This window comes from Mobula birostris, chromosome 7, assembly GCF_030028105.1.
Source record: "Mobula birostris isolate sMobBir1 chromosome 7, sMobBir1.hap1, whole genome shotgun sequence".
NCBI classification, from domain to species: domain Eukaryota; kingdom Metazoa; phylum Chordata; class Chondrichthyes; order Myliobatiformes; family Myliobatidae; genus Mobula; species Mobula birostris.
The window spans coordinates 19,831,366-19,856,679 of NC_092376.1; the positions used below are offsets into that span (position 1 = coordinate 19,831,366).

At 41.7% G+C, this 25,314-nt stretch overlaps 1 protein-coding gene across 1 annotated transcript in view; it reads right to left on the reverse strand.

The window, feature by feature from the left end:
• The window catches only part of LOC140200036 (SH2 domain-containing protein 1A-like), a 109,097-nt gene that overhangs the window by 73,992 nt on the left and 9,791 nt on the right, over window positions 1-25,314 (reverse strand). The window contains exon 2 of the mRNA XM_072262687.1: window positions 19,363-19,423. Within this exon, the coding sequence (XP_072118788.1) occupies window positions 19,363-19,423 (61 nt within the window). The remainder of the gene's footprint in view (window positions 1-19,362; window positions 19,424-25,314) is intronic.

Consider the following 25,314-nt stretch of genomic DNA (forward strand, 5'->3'; position numbering starts at 1 on the left):
ATTTCGATCCTGTGCAGTAGCCCTGCCCCATACCAGTCGGCGAACCAGCTAGTTAGAATGTTCTCCATGGCACATCTGTAGAAATTTTCAAGTCTTTTCACTATTTTCCTTTAATTTAATAGCTTCCATGAGCAAATTTAGTCTCCACACCACAGGAACAATGTTGTCCTTTTTAATACATTACATACAGCCACTATACATTACGTACAGCCACTTCTACAATTATTACTTGAGTTATCTCTGTCTTTGCTGTTTGTTGGGGTTCTTGCTGGAAAGGGAGGAGACTTTCTTTCAAATTATCTTTTATTTAGAGGATTTAGCTTGAGCAATCTAGTAAGCTTGCCAGGGAGCAATGTAAAAAAAATGTGCATCATTGTAATTAAGACATTAATACAATAATACATAAGACATTAGCAGCTTTGTTCACCTCTCTTCGCCATGTAAGCAAAGCCTTTGCTTAATATTTTAAAAGCCCTTTAGCTTTAACAGGATTGTTTTTGCTTATTAGAAGGTGCATGCACTGAGAAGTAGTTAGGTCTCTGCAGATATAAATTGAAACAATATGTATAATTGAGGTGCGTCCTCCATCTATAAAATGCAAAGTTATTACTAAGACATTTGAAGACATTTTTCAAAACAAAAAAAGCAAAAATGCAAATCTGAACAAGAAATGAATGAGTGATTTTATCAGTTTCCCACCAGAAGCGATAGCTGTGCACTGAGAGCTTACATTTCTGATGTTTAGTGATTTATGATATGAATCATTGTGACTTTATGAGGTTACTGTGCACCAGGTTTTCTGCACATATAATCCGCAGTAATTATCTATTTAATCCCTTACACCAAATTACTGCGAACCAGTGATTAAATATTACATTGAGGTAGTCAATCATTGTACTAATTCAATTGAATGTAGTCATGGTAATTTTTATTTATATTTATTTCCAAAATTAGATAAGAGTGTAAATGTAATGTGTCCCTGTGTTGAACAGAGTTGAATAAAAGAGGTCACTGTGAGTTATATTTGATCTTTATTCAGTTTTTCTTTGAAAAGATTTAAAGAGTTGACAATTCTGACTAAGAGCTTTTCAAATAAACATTTGAACAAGACCAGACATGTTCAAGTTCATTGTCACAGGTATAAATTTACAGGTATTAATGCCATGAAAATTAGCTCTTTGCTAAAGCAGCACAGTACATTACAAACATGACAAGCGCAAGTTAAAATAAACTTAACATAAAATTATAAATAATTTGCGTGGCAAAATAAAGTAGGTGTGATGACATTAGTGCAAGTTGAGAGAGAGAGAAAAATAAATAAAGATACTGTTAGGGTTTTTCAGGTCAATTCAAGAACCTAATACCAGTGGGGAAGAAGATGTTGTCAAAGGGATTTACTCAGCCTTGGAATTGATGGTATAAATAGGCAGGGAGTAACAGTAGGCTGACCAGGGTTTGGGGAAAGCATCTTGAAACATCTCTGTTGACTTCTAGATACCTCTGACTTATGACCAGTTAAACAGGAAAAGGAACATTCAAGATTCAAGATTCAGGATTGTTTAATGTCATTTCCAGTACACAAGTGTAAAGGAAAATGAAATAATTGTTACTCCGGATCTGATGCAGCATAATAAAGCTCAGTAAGATAAAGAACACAGTAATAAAAACAAACAATAAATATAAAATGCATAAGATAGCTTATAGACATAGATTGATTGTATGTACATCAACTGAAACTAGGTATAGGAGCATCTGCACATAAGGTGACTCTGACAGAAAACGATAAAGTAGAGGTGATGAGGAATGTGGTGGTGTGGGTTACCGGGTGGAGGTATCCATCAGCCTTACCGCTTGGAGAAAGTAATTGTTTTTGAGTCTGGTGGTCCTGGCGTTGATGCTACGTAGCCTCCTCCTTGATGGGAGTGGGACAAACAGTCCATGAGCAGGGTGGATGGGATCCTTGATGACATTGCTGGCCTTTTTCCGGCAATTTTCTGGATCTATGTTCTTGATGGTGGGTATGTTGATGATTCCAGGTTCACAGGACAGTACTCTGAACCTGGTGTCACGATGTGCGCTGGCAATATCGGAACCAAGAGAGAAGGAAGGACAGACTCTGATGTAGGATCGGCGATGAGAGTTTATTAATAATAATTCCAAAAGAATATTGGAGGCTCAGCTGACTCACACCGCGAGAAGTAACATTCACCAAATTAGGAGTCCGCAACATGTGTTAATCGAGCATCCACTGAAATAATGCAAGTCACACAGAATCCTCAAGCTTATGAACTTAACAAGTTTAAATAGAAAGCACCAGGAAACCACATTACAAAGAGCGAGTTGCTTGAGAAAAACACAAGGAACTCTAAATGATAAACAAACAGTTAATGTTTCGGGCCGAGACCCTTCCTCAGGACTGGAGAAAAAAGATGAGAAGTCAGTGTAAGGAGGTTGGGAGGAAGAAGTACAAGGAGGAGGTGAGAGGTGAAACCAGGAGGAGGGGAGGGGTGAGATAAAGAGCCGGGAAGACGATTCATGAAGGAAATAAAGGGCTGAAGAAGAGGGAATCGAAGAGGAGAGGACAGAAGGCCATGTAAGAAAGGGAAGGGGGAGGAGCACCAGAGGGAGGTGATGGGCAGGTAAGGAGATAAGGTGAGAGAGGGAAATGAGAATGGGAAATGGTGGGGGGGGGGTGCATTACTGGAAGTTCAGGAAATCGATGTTTATGCTATCAGGTTGGAGGCTACCTAGATGGAATATGTGTTGTTCTTCCAACCTGTGGCCTCATCGTGGCAGTAGAGGAAGCCATGGACTGATATGTTGGAATATGAATGGGAAGTAGAATTGAAATGGGTAGCTACCAGGAGAACCCACTTTTTCTGGCAGACAGAGCATAGGTGCTTGGTGAAGCGATCCCTCAATCTACATCGGGTCTCACCGATATACAGAAGGCCAAACCAGGAGCACCAGATACAGTAGGTAGGTAACTCCAACAGACACACAGGTGAAGTGTCGCCTCACCTGGAAGGACCATTTGGGGCTGTGAATGGTAGTGAGGGAGGAGGTGTAGGGACAAGTGTAGCACTTGTTTGGCTTGCAAGGATAAATGCCAGGAGGGAGATCAGTGGGGAGAGACGAATGAACAAGGGAATCGCGTAGAGAGCGGTCCCTGCGGAAAGCAGAAAATGTGGGGGGGGGGGGGGGAGATGTGCTTGGTGGTGGGATCCCGTTGGAGATGGTGGAAATTACAGAGAATTATATGCTGGACGCAGAGGCTGTTGTGGTGGTAGGTGAGGACAAGAAACCCTATTCCTGGTGGGGTGGTGGGAGGATGCGGTGAGGGCAGCATTGATGGTGGAGGAAGGGAAGCGCCTTTCTTTGAAGGAGGACGACATCTCCTCAGTCTGGAATGAAACGCCTCATCCTGAAGCAGATGTGGTGGAGATGGAGGAATTGAGAGAAAGGAATGGCATTTTTACAAGCAACACAGTGGAAAGCAGTATAATCCAAGTAGGTGTGAGAATCAGTGGGTTTATAAAAGATATCAGTAGATAAGCTGTCTCCAGAGATTGAGACAGAGTGATCAAAGGGGTGGGTGGTGTTGGAAATGGACCAGGTAAATTTGAGGGCAGGGTGGAAGTTAGAGGCAAAGTTGATGAAGTCAACGAGTTCTACATGGGTGCAGGAATTTGCAGTCCGCAATTAGCGCTAATCGAGCATCCACTTAATACAGGTCACTCAGAATCCTCGAGCTTATAAACTTAACAAGTTTAAACAGAAAGCACCAGGAAAACGCATTACAAAGAAAGAGCTGCTCAATAAAAACACAAGGAACTCTAAATGATTCTACTTCCCATTCATATTCCAACATATCAGTCCATGGCCTCCTCTACTGCCAATGCAGTCATTGATGTAGCATAGGAAAAGTTCGGGAGTGGTACCAGTGTAGGTTTGGAACATAGACTGTTCCACTTAACTGACAAAAAAGCAGGCATAACCGGGACCCATGTGAGTGCCCATGGCTATACCTTTTGTTTGAACGAAGTGGGATGAGCCAAAGGAGAAATTATTGAGAGTGAGGACCAGTATGGCGAGACAGAGAGGAGCTGGTTGGGCTTGGTGTCCAGAAGGAAATGGAAATCTTTGAGGTCTTTCTGGTGGGGGATGGAGGTGTATAGAGACTGGACATCTATAGTGAAAATAAAATGATCGGGTCCAGGGAACTTGAAATTATTGAAAAGATCAAGACCATGTGATATTCACAACACCTAAGAAACTGCCCATCCACTGCAACGTCATGCACTACCTGTCCATCTGCCAATATGGTTCCCAGATTAGCCTCAATAGCCATCTCAGAACCAACAAAACCAGAGAGAGGAGGAAATTCATTTTCTTGTCTGATGGATGGCTTAAGGAGAAGATGGAGAAAGGTATCATCTAAAACACCTGACAGGTAAGCCCAAACCAACCAAGCTAATCTCTCATTGCTTCTTGGTCCGAATCCTAAAACTTCCCACACGAAGAAGTGAGGCGGTAACTTCTTAAAGGGAAAAATTAGCTTTATTTTTCACATAGACATTAAAACATCAAAACACTCAGTGAAATGTGCAGTTTTGTATCAATGACCAACATAGTCTGAGATGTGCTGGGGGCAGCCCACAACTGTCGCCATACAGTACCTCTAGCACCAACGTTGCATGCCCACAACTTGCTAAGCCTAAACCATATGTCTTTGGAATGTGGGAGGAAACTTGAGCAGCCAGAAGAAACCTACACAGTTACAGACAGAACGTACAAACTCCTTTCAGACAGTGGTGGGAATTGAACTGTTAGTCTACCGTGCCATTGTGAAGGACTTCACCAGAAAGACTGTAGCAGAACTCAAACCTTCTGGCGTTGTATAAGAAGTAGTAAGATAACAATTAGATAATCACAGTGCAACCAGGGTGATCGGCACAAAGCTCTCTCCTCCTTTAAGCACCTCTCTAAAACTTGTGTCTTTGACCAAGCCTTTGTTTTCCATTCCTAAATTATGAATAAACACAAGAGATTCTGCATATCCTGGAAATCCAGAACAGCGCACACAAAATGCTGGAGGAACTCAGCAGGTCAGGCAGCGTCAATGGAAATGAATAAATAGTCGATGTTTCGGGTAGAGACCCTTCTTCAGGACTGCAAAGGAAGGGGGAGGTCAGCAGAATAAAAAGGAGTAAGCTGGAATGTGATAAGTGCAGCCAGGTGGGTGGAAAATGTACAGGGCTGGAGAAGAAGGAACCTGATAGGACAGAAGAGTGGACTATGGGAGAAAGGGAAGAAGGAGGGGCACCAGGGGGAGGGGAGGAAAAGATATAAAAGGCCAGAGTGAGAATAGAAGAGAGAATGGGGAGGGGAAAAATTACTGGAAGGTGAAATTGATGTTCATGCCATCAGTTTGAAGCTACATTGATGGAATACGAGGTGTTGCTCCTCCCCTATGAGAGTGGCCTCATCACAGCAAAGGAGGAGGCCAGTGACTTACATGTCAGAACAGTAATGGGGATAGGAATTAAAACGGTTGGCCACCCAGAAATTCTGCTTTTGGCGGATGCAGCTGAGGTGCTCGATAGATTTTGACCCTAGTTTATGTGGGATCTCATCAGTGTAGAGAAGGCCACTTTGGGTGCACTGGATACAATAGATGAGCCCAAAAGCTTCGCAGGTGAAGTGTTGCCTCATCTGGAATGACTGTTTGGTGCACTGAGTGGAGGTAAGGAGGAGGTAAATGGGCAAGTATAATATTTCTGTCGTTCACGGGGATATGTGCCAGGATGGAGATCAGTGGGGAAGAACGAATAGTCAAGGGAAGCCAAGAGCTGCGGGGGTTGGGGGGGGTGGTAAAGATGCATTTGGCGGTAGGATCCTGTTGAAGATGGCGGAAGTTGTGGAGAATGATGTGTTGGATGTGGAGGCTCATGGGCTAATAAGTTAGGGCAGGAGGAACTCTATCCCTGCTTTCTGATTTCCACAGGAATCACTCCCTACATAACTCCCTTGTCTATTCATCACTCCCCACTGATCTCCCTCTTGGCACTTATATCTGCAAGCAGAACAAATGCTACACCTGCCCCTACACCTCCTCCCTCACTACCATTCAGGGCCCCAAACAGTCCTTCACCTGTGAGTCTATTGGGGTCATCTACTGTATCCGGTGCTCCTAGTGTGGCCTTCTGTATATCAGTGAGACCCAACGTAGACTGGGAAACCGATTCAACAAGCACCTATACTCTGTCCGCCAGAAAAAGCAGGATCTGCCAGTGGCCTCCCGTTTGAATTCCACGTTCCATTTCCATTCTGACTTATCGATTCATAGCCTCCTCTACTGTTACGATGAGGTCAATCTCAGGTTGGAGGAGCAATACCTCATATTCTGTCTGGATAACCTTCAATCTGAAGGTATTTCTTGAACTTCTATTGATGGCCACCCACCCCCCACTCCCACCCTCACCATACCCCATCCCCTTTTCCCTCTCTCACCTTATCTCCATGTTTGCACTCTCTGGTGCTCCTCCTCTTCTTCTTTCCTCTATGACCTTCTGTCCTCTCCTATTAGATTCCCCTTCTCCAGCCCTTTATCTCTTTCACCAATCAACTTCCCAATTCTTTACTTCACTCCTCCCCCTTCCCCATCTCACCTTTCACCTTGTGTTTCTTCCTCCCCTCCCCCCATCTTCTAACTCTGACTCCTCATATTTTTTTTCCTCTAGTCCTGAGGAACGGTCCAGAAACGTCAACTATACTCTTTTTCCATAGGTGCTGCCTGGCCTGCTGTGTTTCTCCAGCATTTTGTGTGTCTTAACTGTTGAATCAATAGGTTTATAAAATATGTTGGTAGACAGTTTGTCTCCAAAGATGGAGACAGACTCCCCGGATATTTTGAATGCCTCCTTTTGTTTTTGATTTGATAACAGTGTGATAAAGCATTTTGGTATGTTTTTCATATTTTCACATGGCACGTCCAAATCTGCAACATTCAAATCACGTGACCCTGTCCTTCATTAGCATCTCTATCATTAAACTCTGGATCCCAGGAGTTAATTTCTCCTTCTGCAACTGGATCCTTGATCAACAGACAGCAATTAGTATGGATAGGCAGCAACACATCCGACATGATTACTCTAAGCATTGGTGTTCCACAAGTCTGCATCCTTAGCCCACTGCTCTACTCCCTGTACATTCATAACTGTGTGGTTAAATCCTGCTCTAACCCCACCAACAAGTTTACAGATGATAGCACCGTAGTTGGCCATATTTCAAATAACAATCAGGGTACAGGAAGGAGATAAAGAGCTTAGTGATGTGGTGCCGTGAAGACAATCTTTCCCTCAATATCAACAAAAGAACTGTTGATTGACTTCAGAAAGGAATGCTCGGGTCTACATCAATGATGTTGCGGTTGAGAAAGTTGAGAGCCTCAAGTTCCTAGGTCTGAACATCACCAGTAGCCCATCCTAGTCCAAACATGTTGATGTCAGGAGCAAGAAAGCTTCTGCTTCCTCAGGAGGCTAAAGAAATTTGGCATATCTCCATTGACTCTAACCAATTTTTATTCATGCACCATAGAAAATCTTCTATCTAGATGCATAATGGTTTGGTACGGCAACTGCTCTACATATGACCGCAAGAAAATGCAGTCAGTTGTGGTCACAGCTCAGCACATCACAGGAACCAGCCTCCCCCCATCCAGTCTGTACCTCAGTAAAGCAGCCAGAATAATTAACGGTCACACTCCCACCTCAGACATTCTCTCTTTTCCCCTTTCCCATTAAGCAGAAGACACAAAAACCTCTAAGCATGTACCGCCAGGCTGAAGGACAGTTTCTGTCCCATTGTTATCAAACAGTGGTCCTCTTGTGTAATAAGATGGACTCTTGGCCTCATAGTCCACCTCGTGATGATCTTGCACATTATTGCTTACCTGCACTGCACTTTTTGCAAGCTTTTACACTTTATTCTGCGATTGTTCTTGCTTTATCTTATTCCAGCTCAATACACTTTGTAATGATTTGATTTGTATAAACAGTATGCAAAACAAGCTTTTCACTGTATCCCAGTAACTGTAAAAATTGTAAACCACAACCAAGACCAAAGTTATCATCTATTTGGTCCATTAAATCTATGCTAGTTTTCAAAGCAATCCCATCAGTCCCGGAAAGGCATAAGAGACTGTTATCTTGAGCAACAAACAAAATGTCAAGCAGCATTTATGTGAGGAAAAAGACATTTGACTTTTCGACCCTTCGTGTGGAGATGTGAAGAGTCTCAATCCGAAACACTGATCATCCATTTCCCTCCACAGAGGCTTCCTCTGTGAACCAGGTGGTGTGAACTCCAAGGTACTGAAGGAGTGCGCTGAGCAAAAGTGTGGAATTCTCAGGTGCAGTTTCAATCTGAGTCTCAGCCTGGAAAGGGTCCTGAATGAGTGGAAAATATCATGTGTGATTCCAGCACCCAAGAAGGGCCAACCGGAAATCTTGAATGACTACCTTTCAGTGGCCTTGACATCCTATATCATGAAGACCCCATAGAGGCTGGTCCTGGCTCACCTCCGAACCATGGTCAGATCAGTCCTCGATCAACTGCAGTTTGCCCACCAGTTTGCACTTTGGAGTCGACCACGCTGTCGTCTGCCTGCTGATTGGCACTTCCATTGAATCCTGCATAATGAACTACCAGACAGGCAGACCACAGTTTGTGTGGCTTCAGAACTGTGTGTCAGACATGGCTAGAAGCAGCACTGGGGCTCCTCAGGGGGCTGTATTGGCTCTGTTCCTCTTTACCCTGGATACTTCAGACTTTAGATAGAACACTGAGTCATGTCATCTGCAGAAATTCTCTGATGACTCAGCAATAATTGGGCGTATAAAGGGAGGATGGGAGGATGAATACAGGGTCCTAGTGGAGGACTTTGTCATATAGTGCAAGGTGAATCATCCGCAGCTCCACATCAGTAAGACAAAGGACATAGAGGTGGACTTTAGGAAAACCAAGCTTGTATTGCTCCCTGTTACTAGTGATGGTGGGATGCATCAGCAAGGGAGATGAGGCTGAGTACAGGGCTATGATAGGAAACTTTGTCACATGGTGTGATCAGAATTATCTGCAGCTTAATGTGAAAAGACTAAGGAGCTGGTGGTAGATCTGAGGAGAGCTAAGGTACCGGCGACGCCTGTTTCCATCCAGGGGGTCAGTGTGGACATGGTGGATACGAATTGACAATAAACTGGACTGGTCAAAGAACACTGAGGCTGTCTACAAGAAGGGTCAGAGCCGCCTCTATTTCCTGAGGAGACTGAGGTCCTTTAGCATCTGCCGGACGATGCTGAGGATGTTCTACGAGTCTATGGTGGCCAGTGTGATCATGTTTGCTGTTGTGTGCTGGGGCAGCAGGCTGAGAGTAGCAGACACCAACAGAATCAACAAACTCATTCGTAAGGCCAGTGATGTTGTGGGGATGGAACTGGACTCTCTGACGGTGGTGTCTGAAAAGAGGATGCTGTCCAAGTTGCATGCCATCTTGGACAATGTCTCCCATCCACTACATAATGTACTGGTTGGGCACAGGAGTACATTCAGCCAGAGACTCATTCCACCAAGATTCAGCACAGAGCGTCATAGGAAGTCATTCCTGCCTGTGGCCATCAAACTTTACAACTCCTCCCTTGGAGGGTCAGACACCCTGAGCCATTAGGCTGGTCCTGGACTTATTTCCTAGCGTAATTTACATATTACTATTTAACTATTTATGGTTTTATTACTATTTAATTATTTATGGTGCAACTGTAACGAAAACCAATTTCCCCCAGGATCAATACAGTATGACTATGACTATGACTATGTTCCCTCTAATTTTTAGTAGTCACTGTGCGCAAAAATCTTATGTTGTGCAAATGTTTTTCCTGTAACAAAAGTATGTGCGCACTGAATATACGCATGGCACAGTTTATGTAGGTTTACAAAATATTTGACATAAAACTGCACAGAATAACAACAAAATAACATACATATTTAAGTCACTCAGTTATTTTTTCTCTCTCCTGTCTTTGGCATTTACCCATTCTTTGTAAACTCGATTTAGACCAATAGAACTTCCATCCAATTGATAGCTTCTGATTCTCATTAACATATCCAAATGGCATTCACCTAAACGGTTTCTCAGCTTGTTTTTGATTTGATTCATCAGGCTAAAACCTCACTCACAGTCCGCACTAGATGCAAGAAAGGTTCCCCCAACTGTGCAAGGTCGCAAAACTGTTCATTTTGAAGTACAAATGCCACCATTTGAGCAAAGTTTGAAATCAGTTTGGACTTAATTTTTTCTGGCACAGAAAATTTGAAATCATTAAACTGTCTAACTATTACAGCATTTTCAGCTAGAAAGTCATGATATTTTAGACATAAGGCATTAACTTGTTCATCGCCAAATGTGAAGTCACAATCTGCAACTGCGGAGAAATCAAAAGCTGACCATTCTTGTACCTCATCTTCAGGAAACCTTTCTTCTAAATGAACACAAAGGCTATTAAAGTCAACAGCGAACTTGTATCTATTGTAACGTTTTCTTCATGTTGTTGGCTTAGCAAAACTTTAACTATGTCACTCCACGAAACATTATCTCCCAGATACCGCTTTCTTATCTTGTTAATTTTGCCTCGCACAAAATGAAGTGAATCAATCGGTGTCAGGCCATTCTTTTGCAGAATCTTGCACAGTGCAGCCGGATCAAAAACATCACTAAGAACCTGTAAAGCCACTTTGCATGTGATGTTTATCAATTTCTTGTGACAGTATTTAGCCACAGGGTCATTTGACTGATCTTTTTCAATAAAAACTTAGTAAGCTATCTACAGGATTTGAAACAGATCTTTGTAAACTTTACGATATGAACCCTGTCCGCCAAAGATGGCTGCCGCCATGATGCAGCTGTACAAACCAAAACAACTGACTAACTAGTCAACAGAAACATTTAGCTAAAAGATGTTCAATAAGTATAATTATTAATTACTACATTATTTTAGGTAACTAACCTTTTGTGTGCACATGAATTTCCTTTGTGTGTTGGTTGAAAAACGTGCGCATGCGCCCACGCGCACAGCTTAGAGGAAACATAGATGTGGTGAAGACCCACAATACCTGGGGGTGCACCTGGATGACAGACTTGAGTGGAGCACCAACACAGAGGCTGTGTACAAGTAGGGCCAGAGTCGCCTCTACTTCCTGAGGAGACTGAGGTCCTTTGGAGTATGCAGGCCTCTCCTTCACATGTTCTACCAGTCTGTTATCGCCAGTTCAATCTTCCATGCAGTGGTGTGCTGGGACAATGGCATCAACATGGGTGATGCAAACAGGCCCAATAAAATGTTTAGAAAGGATTAGAGTGGAGTCAAGCTGGACACACTGGAGGCTGTGGTAGAACTAAGGATCCTACGGGAAATCCTGGCAATTCCAGACAATCAACACACATCGAAGTTGCTGGTGAACGCAGCAGGCCAGGCAGCACCTGTAGGAAGAGGTGCAGTCGACGTTTCAGGCCGAGACCCTTCATCAGGACTGACAATGTTTCTCACCCTCTGCATACCACCTTGGCTAAATAGAGGAGCACTTTCAGTAATAGACTAAGACAAATGCACTGCTCCGAAGAGCACTATGAGGTCATTCTTACCCTCAGCCATTAGGCTTTATAATGAGTCAACCTATAGCCAGGCAAGTGATGACCTCCTCCTGTTACACTGTTTGTGGTAACTTATTTTTTATTCTTTATACTTCGATTCTAAAATTTATATTTGTGCACTTGTAATGCTATTGTGACACTGTAATTTCCTTTGGGGTGACTAAAGTATCTAACTCTCTATCTACCTAACCCATTGAATTCTTCCAGACATTTGCATGTAGCCACATCGATCCCATGCTCATTGAACGTACACTAGGGTGATACACATAAAATGCTGAAGAAACCCAGCAGGTCGGGCAGCATCTATAGAGAGGGATAAATAGTCAATGCTGAACCCTTCATCAGGACTAGAAATGAAGGAAGAAGAGGCCAGAATAAGTAGGTAGGGAGAGAGGAAGGAGTACAAGCTGTCAGGTGATAGGTGAAATGAATGAATCGCATATATCATCACACCATCACATGATACAAGTGCACCTTGCTTAAAGTAAAAAACACAAAGTTAGACTCACATTTCAAACTCCTGTGTCTTCCTTTTAATTATTTTAATACTTTGATGTTACAAAGCATAATAGCAGCAATGAGATATTTTTTTTAAAACAAACCACAGACAACAACCTACCAGTTGAAGTGCAGTAAGATGTATGAGTTTTTAAAAAGCAGCACAGCATGTGTTCCTCAGAAGGGAAGACACGATCGAGTTTTAAAACAAGACAGAAAATGGAAGAACTCATGGGTTCATAAACAGTGAGTACCAGGTGATAATAATCATTAAAATTTCTGGTTGCATCAGAAAGATTGATGCATTTGATTACACAACAGATTTTATATACTGAACAGTACTTTAAAGACAAATGAATAGCCAATGAGAAACAAGTACCAATTTTGCTGAGTGTATTAGATTTAAAGGCATACAGATTGCTTCAGAGTTTGACTGCCACAAGCAAACCAGCTGCAATGAGTTTTGCTGACATCATAAAAGTAATGCAGGAATATTTAGAACTGAAACTAATGTTGATTGCAGAACGCTTTAGGTTTCATAAGCGGAGTCAAAAGTAAGAGGAGTCCATTTCAACATACATAGCTGATTTGAAGAAGTTGTCTGAGCATTGTCAATTCAGTAATGGGCTTAATGATGCACTGAGAGACTGTTTAGTATGCAGAATCTTACAAGAAAACATTCAAAAACAGCTCCTAACTGATGCACAGCTTACACTTAAAAGAGCAGTTGAAATTGCTGTATCAATGGAAACAGCAGACAGAGATGCAATTAAGTTGCAGTCAGGAATGAAAGTGAGTATGAACAAAATTGCAATGTCTAAACAGAAGCACGCCTGACCCAACAAATCGTGTTACCATTGTCACAGCGCTCACGTACACCAGACCAATGCAGTTTTACAGGTGAAACTTGTAGAAAATTCAACAACGAAGGACACATACAAAGAGCATGCCAGGCAGACAAAAATAAATAGACTATACAGGGAATATAAAAAGATAAAAAGTCAAGTTGCAGTTTCAAAAAGAGCACTAATCTGCATGCTGTTGATGAAAATCTGATAATGATGAGCATGATACAGGACTAAGTAGCCTTGAGATTTATAATGTGAAAACTAACAAGAGACAAGTAATTTGGCTTACACCAGAAGTGAACAGCAAATTAATTAAAATGGAATTGGACACTGGCTCAGCTGTTTCAGTCATTCCACAAAGTGAGTTTCAGTGGTATTTTGAAGATACTGAACTGAAGCCTGCAGCTATTCAACTAAGAACTTATACTGGAGAAAAGATAACTCATGTGGGAATGACATTTGTAACAGTGAAATATAACAACCAACAAGTCTCATTGGCTTCTTGTATGCAGTAAAAACAGGAGGGCCAGTTGTGGGGATGTGATTGGCTGAGAAAGCTATAACTTGATTGGAGATCCACCCGCCATCTGTATGCCACAGCCCCTGCAATGAAGCCAACTGAAAGCAACTTAAGAAAGATATTGGATGATGCCACAGCAGTGTTCAAGGATGGTATTGGAAAAACTCAAATACATCAAGGGTAAAATAGTGTTAAATGAACATGCCACACCCAAGTTTTGCAAAGCCCATCCAGTTCCTTATGATACCTGTGGTAAAGCAGCCAGTGAGCTAGATCGCATGGAGGCTGAAAAAATTCCTTTGAAGGTTGAGTGGAGCCCGTGGGCAATGATGGTGGCCCAAGTAGCCATGAAGAAGGATTTGTGGTGATTTTAAGGTTACCATCAACCCACTTCTGAAAGTATATCAATACCCTTTGCCCAGGATAGAGGATATCTTTGCAAACCTTTCTAGACGAAAACACTTCAGCAAAGTGGACTTAGCTGAGGCCTACCTACAGATGGAAATGAAATAAGAGTCCAAAGTCACAAAGCACTTTAGCTCTATAATGGGGTTATTTTTGGAGTAACGTCTGTACTTTCACTCTGGCAGAAAGTTATAACATATAACAATTACAGTACAGAAACAGGCCATCTCAGCCCTTCTAGTCCATGCCAGACTCTTACTCTCACCTGGTCCCACCGACCTGTACTCAGCCCATAACCCTCCATTCCTTTCCTGTCCATATATCTATCCAATATAACTTTAAATGACAACATCGAACCTGCCTCTACCACTTCTGCTGGAAGCTCGTTCCACACAGCTACCACTCTGAGAAAAGAAGTTCCCCCTCATGTTACCCCTAAACTTTTGCCCTTTGACTCTCAACTCATGTCCTCTTGTTTGAATCTCCCCCACTCTCAATGGAAAAAGCCTATCCACATCAACTCTATCTATCCCCCTCATAATTTTAAATACCTCTATCAAGTCCCCCCTCAACCTTCTACGCTCCAAAGAATAAAGACCTAACTTGTTCTACCTTTCTCTGTAACTAAGGAGATGAAACCCAGGCAACATTTCAGTAAATCTCCTCTGTACTCTCTCAATTTTATTGACATCTTTCCTATAATTCGATGACCAGATTTGAGGGTGATAAGAGAGAAATTATATTAAAAAGTATATAAATGCTTTCAAACCATTGAAAGTTATGGACAAGGTGCTGCAAGGCTCTCAGTGTTACCAGTAAGGATGACAAGTAAAACTTCCAAAAGCTCAAGACAGTATTAAAAAGATTAGAAGATTAAGGGCACAGAGCTCAACACAACTAGTGTGAATTCTTTAAACTAAGTATCACCTATTGTAGTCACACTATTAATGCACAAGGATTACACAAGTGTGCTGAGAAAATTCAAGCAGCAGTGGGATCCCCAAGGCCACATTTCAGACTCCAGTGTCTTCCGTTTAATTAGTTTTGTGTTTTGGAGTTACAAAACATAACAAAGGGTAAGGTGGGTATGTGTGGGGGAGGAGGAATGATAAAAGAAACGGGGGGTGATAAGTGGAAGAGCTAAAGGCCTAAAGAAGTAAGAGTCTAATAGAAGAGGACAGTGGACCCTGGGAGAAAGGGAAGGAGGAGGGGGGAGAAATTACCAGAAGAGAAATCGATGTTCATGCTGTCAAGTTGGAGGCTACCCAGATAGAGTATGAGGTGTTGCTCCTCCAATCTGAATGTGCCCTAATCATGGCATTAGAATGCCATGGACAGACATGTCAGAACGGGAGCAGTTTATTAAGTTATCACACAAAATGTCATTGGGATGGGAGAGGAAACTAGAGCACCCGGAGGAAATCAACACAGTCACAGGGAGAACAAGCAAACTCCACAAAGACAGTATCTGAAGTCAAAATCAAATGCAGGATGCTAGAGCTGTGAGGGAGAAGGTCTATCTGCTCTGCCACTATTCCCCCTTGAAAGACAAATATAGTAAATGCATGACATTGCCAAGTCAAAGTTAATATCTAAACATAAGGGGTTGTTGTCATGAGCAAGTGTTAATGTGTAGGGAAGAATAGAGAGAATAGCTTTCACACTTCATTGGCAGAGTGAGACTCCACTAGAACGCTTACCTTAATATAACCAGTTTTATTTAAGCCTGACTGAAGCTTCTCTTCCAAGTACTTTTCTTTGCTATATTTTACAAAGATGGGCAATTTAATCCTTTAAGGGTGATGTCATTCTGCTAAAATTGAATGGTGTATACCTTGACTATTGGGAATTGAATAAGGCTCCCTTCAAGGATTATCAAAAGTATACACTATTCCATGGTTTCTGCTGAGAACCATTATAATTAAACTTAAGGAACAGTTCCAAATTTGAGGGTGATAAGAGAGAAATTAGATTAAAAAGTGTATAAATGTTTTCAAGCCATTGAAAACAAAGTAAAAACAAAGAGGTAGCACAACATCAGAAGCTAAAATGTCTTCTTCAGCACTAAATTTTGATAGTTTCTGGTTTAAAATGTAATAAATGTATCCCCTAGGACTAAGTTTTACAAGGCTGCTGATCCAAGGTCATTTATCACAGAATGCAAAGGTTGTTGACCAATTGTATGGCCTCAGTGCAGTTCACACCTCAGCTGTAAACAGTGAACTTTTCTCATTCACACAATGACCTTCGGACAATTTGAATATTTTGATTGCTCATCTAACAGCAGCCCTCCAAACATTAAATTTAAAGTTTTAATAGGTGGTCCTGAATATTCCAAACCATTTAGAGGTACAGCTTTTCCAGTGATGAATACGATAATGATTTTGGTTTAGAAGCATTACACAAGGATTGAAAAGGATTAGAGTTCGTATTAGACTGGTGTTCCTATATGATTCTAGCTGTCCATTTATCACATCGGCATGGGATCTTTCTATGCCACCTTGACTTGCATAATGAGGATTGAACTCCAGAAGTAAAAAGCACTGAAGTCTATTGCATGGTTGACTGGATGCCAAAGGCTTCACACAAGTCCAAGCATTTTGCCTTCTTACCAGTCAACCATGAGCTAATATCAGAAATCAAAGCGAACATCCCATGACAGAGTCCAGGTTCTGCTAGGTTTTTAAAAAACTGCCGGTGCTAGAAATCTAAAATAGGAACAGAAAATACTGGAAACACTCAGCAGGTCAGGACAGATAAACAGCGTTATCGTGCCAGGTTGCTGACATCCGGTTATGTCACGGAACTAAGAACATTTAGGAATCAAACATCTTTTAAGCTGCAGAGAAGGGAGTAGGGTGGAGAGAGCAAATGGAATGAGTGGAGATGTGTTTCTTCTTCTTCTTATATATTCCTTTGGGTTTGAGATTGCTTTTTCTAATCTATTTCTATCCATTGGAGTGACTAATGAGGCTAATATGAGAACCGCAAGTGGGCCAGGAGATACGTGATTGGAAGGATAAGTGGGTGGGTTGTTTGTGAGGTAGGACTCTCCTTCTGCTGTTTTGTATCAACTAATATTGATCACCCACAAAAAGATTTCTGTTTCCATTCTTGTTTTTGTTAAGACCTTGACTGAAATTTACTTATTTCAATCACTCTTGGTTTCCATTTTATCACACATATTTCCTTTGGTCTCTTCACTCTTTCCCCTTCTCAATAACTTGAAACATATTTTGTTACTGACTTTGGAGACATTATCATTATGTGCCGTGTCGTATGACATGGGCGATTATGGTCTATGACCATGATTGCTCTTGCAGACTTTTCTATGTAAGTGGTTTGCCATTGCCTTCTTCTGGGCTGTGTCTTTACAAAACGGGTGACCCCAGCCATTACCAGTACTCTTCAAAGATTGTCTCCCTGGTGTCAGTAATCACATTACCAGGACTTGTGATATACATCAGCTGCTCATACAACCATCCACTATCTGCTCACATGGCTTCATGTGACTCTGATCAGGTGCTCAATGAGTGCTACACCTTGCCCAAGAGTGACCTACAGATTAGCGGAGGGAAGGAGCGTCTTATACGTCCTTTGGTAGAGATGTATCTCCACCCCACCACCAAAACTTTGGGGTAATACACACAAAATTTTGGAGAAACTCAGCAGGCCAGGCAGCAGCATTTATGGAAATAAATAAATAGTCGACGTTTAGACCATTCACCAGTCCTGATGAAGGGTCTTGGCCCAAAACATTGACTGTTTATTCCTCTCCATGGATGCTGCCTGACTTGCATAGTTCCTCCAGCATTTTGTATGTGTTACTCTGCATTTCCAGCATCTGCAGAATCTCTTGTGTTTATGGTTACTAACTTTTCCTAGTTCTAATGAGATGTCATCATAACCCTCCAAAATGCTGTCTGACCTGCTGAGTATTTCCAGCATTTTCTGTTTTTATTACTAGCAATAATTTTATTTTATCTGTGTTAAAGTTGCTTGTTAATTCAGTCTGTGTACGTAAGAAACTCCCTGGAACAATACACCCACAGCACATAGAGAGAGAGAAATTTCTTTCCAGAACTCTTTGATCTGGACAATCTCACAAGATAAATTTGTCATCCATGATTAGGCAGAAAGAAAACATACAGTGCAGAATACGTTTTCCAAGAGTTGATAAGCACGTTTTCCCTTATATTTCTATATGGACCACATGCTGTGAAACACTTACAGCTGTTATGAAATACGGTATTACAAGTCTATAATGCAAGTAGTAACAGAACATAAAAAGCATATGCCTTGTGCCTTAGTTCATTTATTTTAACATTGCACCAAATGTGAGCAATATATTAAGTCAGAATTAACTGTCAGACTCAATTTATCATTCTTGTAAATAAATGACCAAAGGTGGCTAGCTGTGCCCAGCAGGTTTGCAACAGGCAACTCCTTCCCCTTGGGCTACTTTTCTCAAATAAATTTGGGTTCACATTGCAAAGCAGGAGTCAGAGACAAGTGAGGCATCAGATGCCAATAAAACGCACCATTTGACTTTGTGTGAGTAGTTATCCTTAATTCATCTGAGGTCACGTACCTCAAAGAAAACTTGATGCTTTGTTCAGTTTTCTTTATTTTATTTACCATTACGTGTTTCGCTAATTTCTAATTTAAGATATTTTAAGTAACTTCATTATTTTTATTTTAATCGTTTAAATCAATTCTAACAGGTTTTCACTTGTCTCAGAGATGCTAACAGCAGTTAAAAAGTGTCAGAAGGCTATCCAAGGCTTTCCAGGGGCACCTGGGGTTGAGCTCCTATTCACCAGCCTGATCCATTTCACAGAGCAGGCTTGCAACCCGGACCTCCAGGACCATTAGGCTCACTGAACCATGAAAGGCGAGTTTCCCATCAGTAAAAGCATTAGAAGAGTTGAGGAGAAGAATGAATGGTAGTGAGAGAGGAGGGGTGGGTTTATGGTATGAGCAGATAACATGCCCCAATGAACACTATCCAGTCCATTTTTTGACTCTTTGTTTTTCTTCAGGCTTTCCTCAGAAAATATCACTCCCTTTTATTGAAAGGCATTTCCACTTTACTTTCAAAAATATTTGGTAATGAGCTCTTTTTTTTTTAAACATAGAGTGTCATTACATCCTGTTGTTATTAGATAAAAACCTTCAGTTGTGTTGTCAGGAGTTACCACTTATCATTACACATTTTGATATTTCTACACCAAAAGCTCACAAGTTATCCTCTTTCCCTGCCCACATGTAATGTTTTCTGTGCAAGTACCATGATATTTTATATAAGTATGGCAGTGGAATTAACAACTCCCCCTAAAGTTAGGAGTCAATGTAATGAAAATGGAATAAGCAAGTATCCTTACCTGAACTGACCATTTCCCAGATGTTTCAGAAATCCGGTAGGTATGAACAAATGTTTTATTCCTAGAGAGAAAGAAGACACATTTGTAAATAGTGATCTAAATAGATTTTAAAGCTGGGGTAAAAATAACTTCATTCACCACCTCTTCACCACTACTCTGAACTGATTCTATAACCTACAGAGTCGCTTTCAGGGACTTTACAATTTATGTTCTCTGAATTACTTTTACTTGCACAACTTGGTTTCTGTTGCACATTGGTTGCATGTCAGTTTTTGTCTGTGTACAGTTTTCTATAAAATTCTACTGCATTTCTTTTCACCTGTAAATGCCTGCAAGAAAATGAATCCCAAGGTAGTATGTGGTCGCATATACAGTACGTACTTAGATAATAAATTTACTTTGAACTTTGACATTGGAAATCATAGATTGTGCTGGAACTGGTGACTAAATTAAAGGCATGTAAGGATCTTGGAGTTCCATGAGAGAAATGCACATGTCCAACTCATTGCAGATTAATGAAGTATCTGCTGACTGAGAACCATTGCAATAATATAGCCAAAACAAACAAAAGATTTTTTCTTGTGCACTTGAGCAAAGTTAAATGCTTTTACATGCTGTCAGTCCTCTAAGGAGTGAAAGTGAAAACTGCAAAGTTATTCCTTATCCTTCTCTTTCAACTATTTGTGAATAAAGGGAAAGGCTTGCATTTCTATGACATCTTTCACATCTCTCAGAATGTCCCTAAGACATCTTCGGCCTATCATGTACGTTTGAATGTAGTCATTGTTGCCATCTCCCCAGTGGCTCTTGGAAATCTCTTGCCCATGACCTCTCAAGGAGGGATAGAGTATACAGGAGAGGATTAAGAACCCTGAGGCTATGCACCCAGACCACACAAAGAGCCTTCATAAGTACTAGAAAGGACACATCATCTCACAAATGATGCATTCAGATAAATACAAGTTGGTGTATTTTGATAAGACAAGTCAGGATAGAACTCGCACAAAATCTGGCAAGGGCCCTGGGGAGTGTTGTAGAACAGAGAAACCGAGAGGTACAGATACATAGTTCCCTGAAATTGGCAGGGTGGTGAACACGATTTTTGGCACACTAGCATTTATTATTTAGGATATTGACTTGAGGAGCTGGGATGTCTGTCCACAGGAAGCTTCTGCAAACATAACATCAAAATAATCTAATAACCTGTTTATGAAATTATATTACAAGATAAAACTGTTGGCCAGATCACTGCAGACATACATTTCCCACCCCTCCTCCTACCTATTTTCAAAATGACACCATACAGGATTGACAGGACCTACATTTAACACTGACAAAGAACACCTCCAACACTACAGTACATAGTACTGGAGTCTCATCTTGGATCTGTGTGCTTAAGTGGAATTAAGCTTTGGAATGGAATTTACCCAAATAAAACTTTGATCCTGGGTGAGAATGTTGGCCTTCATTAGTCGGGGGATTAAGTTCAAGAGCCATGAGGTAATGTTGCAGCTCCAAAGCTCTGGTTAGACCACACTTGGAGTATTGTGCTGAGCGCTGGTTGCTTCATTATAGGAAAATGTAGAAGTTTTAGGGAAGGTGCAGTGGAGATTTATCAGGATATTGCCTGGACTGGAGAGCATGTCTTATGAAGGTAGGTTGAGCGAGCGCGGGCTTTTCTCTTTGAATTGAAGGAGGATGAGAGGTGTATAAGATGATAGGAGGCATAAATATTGTGGACACCTACAGGCATTTTCCGAGGATGGCAATAGCTAATACCAAGAGGCTTAACTTTAAGGTGTTTGGATAAAAGTATAGGGAGGATGTCTGAGATGAGTTCTTCACACAGAGTGGTAAGTGCATGGAATACACTGCCAGCGATAGTGGTGATCGGAACAGATATATTAGGAGCATTCAAGTAACTCTTAGATAATCAAATAGATGAAAGAAAAATGCTATGTAGGAGGGAAGGGTTAGATTGACTTTAGAGTAGGCTAAAAGCTCGGCACTTCATTATGGACCAAAGGGCTGTACTGTGCTGCAGTGTTCTATACTCTATGTTCTACGAATGGAAATTTTAAAAAATGCTAGAAATCAAAAATCAAAACAGAAAATGTTGGAAACATTCAGCAAAGTCAGGCTGCATCAGAACTAAGATTTCAGGTAGTAGTGGGAGAGATTATAAACAAAAGAAAATCAGCAGATGCTGGAAATCCAAGCAACACACACAAAATGCTGGAGAAACTCCACAGGAAAGGTCACTGAAAGGACTCGGCCCAAACGTCAACTGCACACTTTCCAGTAGATGCTGCCTAGCCTGCTGAGTTCCTTCAGCATTTTGTGTGCGCTGGCTGGAGAGATTGTAAAGGTAGTTTTGAGTTGCTGAGAGGGTGGCAGGTGTCATGGATGGGAAAAAGGGAATATGTGTGATAAGGTGAGATCAGGGTTGCCACAGGATTTGGTTGATGGAATTATCTGGGTTAATTGGGAAAGTAATAGGGTAATAACATAAACAAGGGACTATAATACATTGCTAGTGCCATGAATGTGGAATGTGCCCAGCAGTGCCTACAGTTCTGTTATAACAACACATTACAAATCTTTTCCTCTGGTATTACTTCTAGGCACCCACATTAACCTACGTGACCAACTGATACCACTTCCATCATGGATCTGAGGAATTCATTTATCTCTACTTTGCATCTATAACTGGTCTAGAAGCTGAAATTATTATGTTTTCTTTCTCTTTGCAAAATCTTTCTCTCCTTCCCACTGATAGCATCAATGCCTATCTCCTCATATAATACAACCCTTACATAATCTGATTAGGAACAGTCAGCATGGCTTTGTGAGGGGCAGGTCATGCCTTACAAGCTTGATCAATTTTTTCAAGGGATTGAAAAATCAAATAATGAAGGTAAAGCAGTGGATGTGGATTTTTTGTAAGGCGTTCGACAATGTTCCCATGGTAGGCTCATTCAGAAAGTCAAGAGGCATGGGATGCAGGGAAATTTAGCTGTGTGGATACATAACTGGCTTTCCCACAGAAGGCAAAGGGTGGTAGTAGATAGAGCAAATTCTGCCTGCAAGTCTGTGACTAGTGGTGCTCTGCAGAGATCTATTCTGGGACTCCTGCTCTTCGCGATTTTTATAAATGACTTGGATGAGGATGTGGAAGGGTGGGTGAGTAAGTTTTCAAATGGCACGAAGGTTGGTGGAATTGTGGATAGTGTAGAAGGATGTTGTAGGTTACATGGAGACATAGGCAGGATGAGGAACTGGACTGACAAGTGGCAGATGGAGTTCAATCTAAAAAAGTGTGATACACTTTGGAGTTTGAACTTGATGGCAGAATTCTTAGCAGTGAGGAGAACAGATAGATCTTGGGGTCTTTCAAATCTGCCATGTAAGTTGATAGTGTGGTTAAGAAGGCGTATGGTGTGTTGGCCTTCATTAGTAGGGGTCTGAGTTCAAGAGCCATGAGATAATGTTGCAGCTCAGTAAAACTCTGGTTAGTCCACACTTGGCATGTTGTTCAGTTATGGTAGCCTCATTATAGGAAGAATGTGGAAGCTTTAGAGGGGGTGCAGAGAAGACTTACCAAGATGCTGCCTGGATTAGAGAGCATGTCTTTTGAGCGAGATAGGTTTCTTCCTCTGGAGTGAAAAAAGATGAGTAGAGGATTGGTAGAGGTATATAAGCTGATAGGAGGCATTGATAGAGTTGACAGCCAGTGTCTTTTTTCCAGGGTGGTAATGGCTAATATAAGAGGATATACCTTTAAGGTGATTGGAAGAAAGTATGGAGGTCAGAGGTAGTTTTTCCACACAGAGATGGTAAGTGTAAGTAATGCACTGCCAGGATTAGTGGTAGAGGCAGATGTGTTAAGGACATTTAACAGTCTCTTAGATTGGCATTTGGACAAAAGAAAAATGGAGAACTATGAGGAGGGAAAGATTAATCTTGGTTTTATATCGATCTTGGAGAAGGTTAAAAGGTTGCCACAACATCATTGTTTGAAGGGTCTATGCTGTGCTGTACTGCTCTATGTTATATTTTCTGCATGCATAGAAGCTGCCACACAGCTTTCAATCTCTTTCATAAAACATACAATAGAAGCAATAGACCACTTTATCAGGAACATTTCTACACTTGTTCATTAATGCAAAAATCTAATTAGACAATCATGTGGCAGCAACTCAATGCATTAAAGCATGCAGACATGGTCAAGAGGTTCAGTTGTTGTTCAGACCAAACATCAGAATGGGGAAGAAATGTGATCCAAGTGACTTTGATCATGGAATGGTTATTGGTTCCAGATGGGTGATTTGAGTATCTCAGAAAGTGCTGATCTCCTGGGATTTTCACACACAACAGTCTCTAGAGCAGAGGTTCCCAACCTGGGATCCATGGACCCCTTGCTTAATGCTATTGGTCCATGACATAGAAAGGTTGGGAACACCTGCTCTAGAGGTTACAGAGAATTGAGCAAAACTGAGCATCTCTGAAAACAGAGCATGTGGAAGTTCGAAGCGGACAACCTACAGATACAGAAGACTATGAACATAAGCTCAGTGGCCACTTTATAAGACCATAAGACATAGAAGCAGAATTAGGCATTTGGACTATTGAGAATGCTCCCCCATTCCATCATGGTTGATTTATTATCACTCTCAACCCCATTCTCCTTTATTAGGTACAGGAGGTGCCTAGCAAAGTGGCCACAGAATGTAGAAACCTCCAACAGGACCACAACCTTGTCGTGGTTTGGAGGCTGTGTGGCTCACCGACCCAGACAGCTATGCTGGCTGGAGTCAGGGCTTCATGTTTTGGCTCTTGATAGGGTCACCCATGCCAAACAGGTCAAAGGGTAGAGGACAAACTCAGAGTGGTTCACCAGTCCTTCAGGTTCAGGGGTTCAGCTTAGGGTTAACAACCCTTACTGGTAAAAACAGAATTGTTGCAGAAACAGCAGTGAAGAATCCTTCTACATCTGAGTGTGATGGTATTCCTGAGTGTTCATCAGGGACCTGCATGACTGATAGTAGTAAAAACTGAGAGGAAGCTACTGACATGTTGAAGGAAGTGCTGAACATTGCCAGAAATAAAGGACCTTCATTGCTGTCCTAAAAGCCAGTGGCATAACGGGCTAAAAGTAAGTGAGTATAGAATATAGAACTGATTCCTTTATCTCCATGCCCTGCATATTCCTGTGTCTATTCATAGCCTTTCAAACACCACTATATTATTGTCATGGTCCGGTCCGTGAAGTCTGCATTCTGGTTCACAGTCTGGTCCATGGACTCTGGACTCCGGGTCTTCCAGCTGTCCCTTGTTTCAGTTATAGACAATAGACAATAGGTGCAGGAGTAGGCCATTCGGCCCTTTGAGCCAGCACCACCATTTACTGTGATCATGGCTGATCATCCACAATCAGTACCCCATTCCTGCCTTCTCCCCATTTCCCTTTACTCCACTATCTTTACCAGCTCTATCTAAATCTTTCTTGAAAGTATCCAGAGAATTGGCCTCCACTGCCTTCTGAGGCAGAGCATTCCACAGATCCACAACTCTCTGGGTGAAAAAGTTTTTCCTCAACTCTGTTCTAAATGGCCTACCCCTTATTCTAAAACTGTGGCCTCTGGTTCTGGACTCCCCTAACATTGGGAATGTGTTTCCTGCCTCTAACATTTCTAATCCCTTAATAACCTTATATGTTTCAATCAGATCCCCTATCCCAGTTGGGCTTAATCATAGGCACCTGATGCTCGTCTTGGAGCTGGGAATATAAGTGGCCCTGGGATCGCGTGTGGGTGCTGGTTTGTCTTGTCAGTATCCCCTTGGAGCAACCCGCCAGTGGAAGGCTAGAGCAACCATTCGTGATCTCTAGGCCTGGTTGGCGGACCACTGCTTCATGGAGCCTTGCTGTCTGTAGTCTGAGCAGTCATTGTG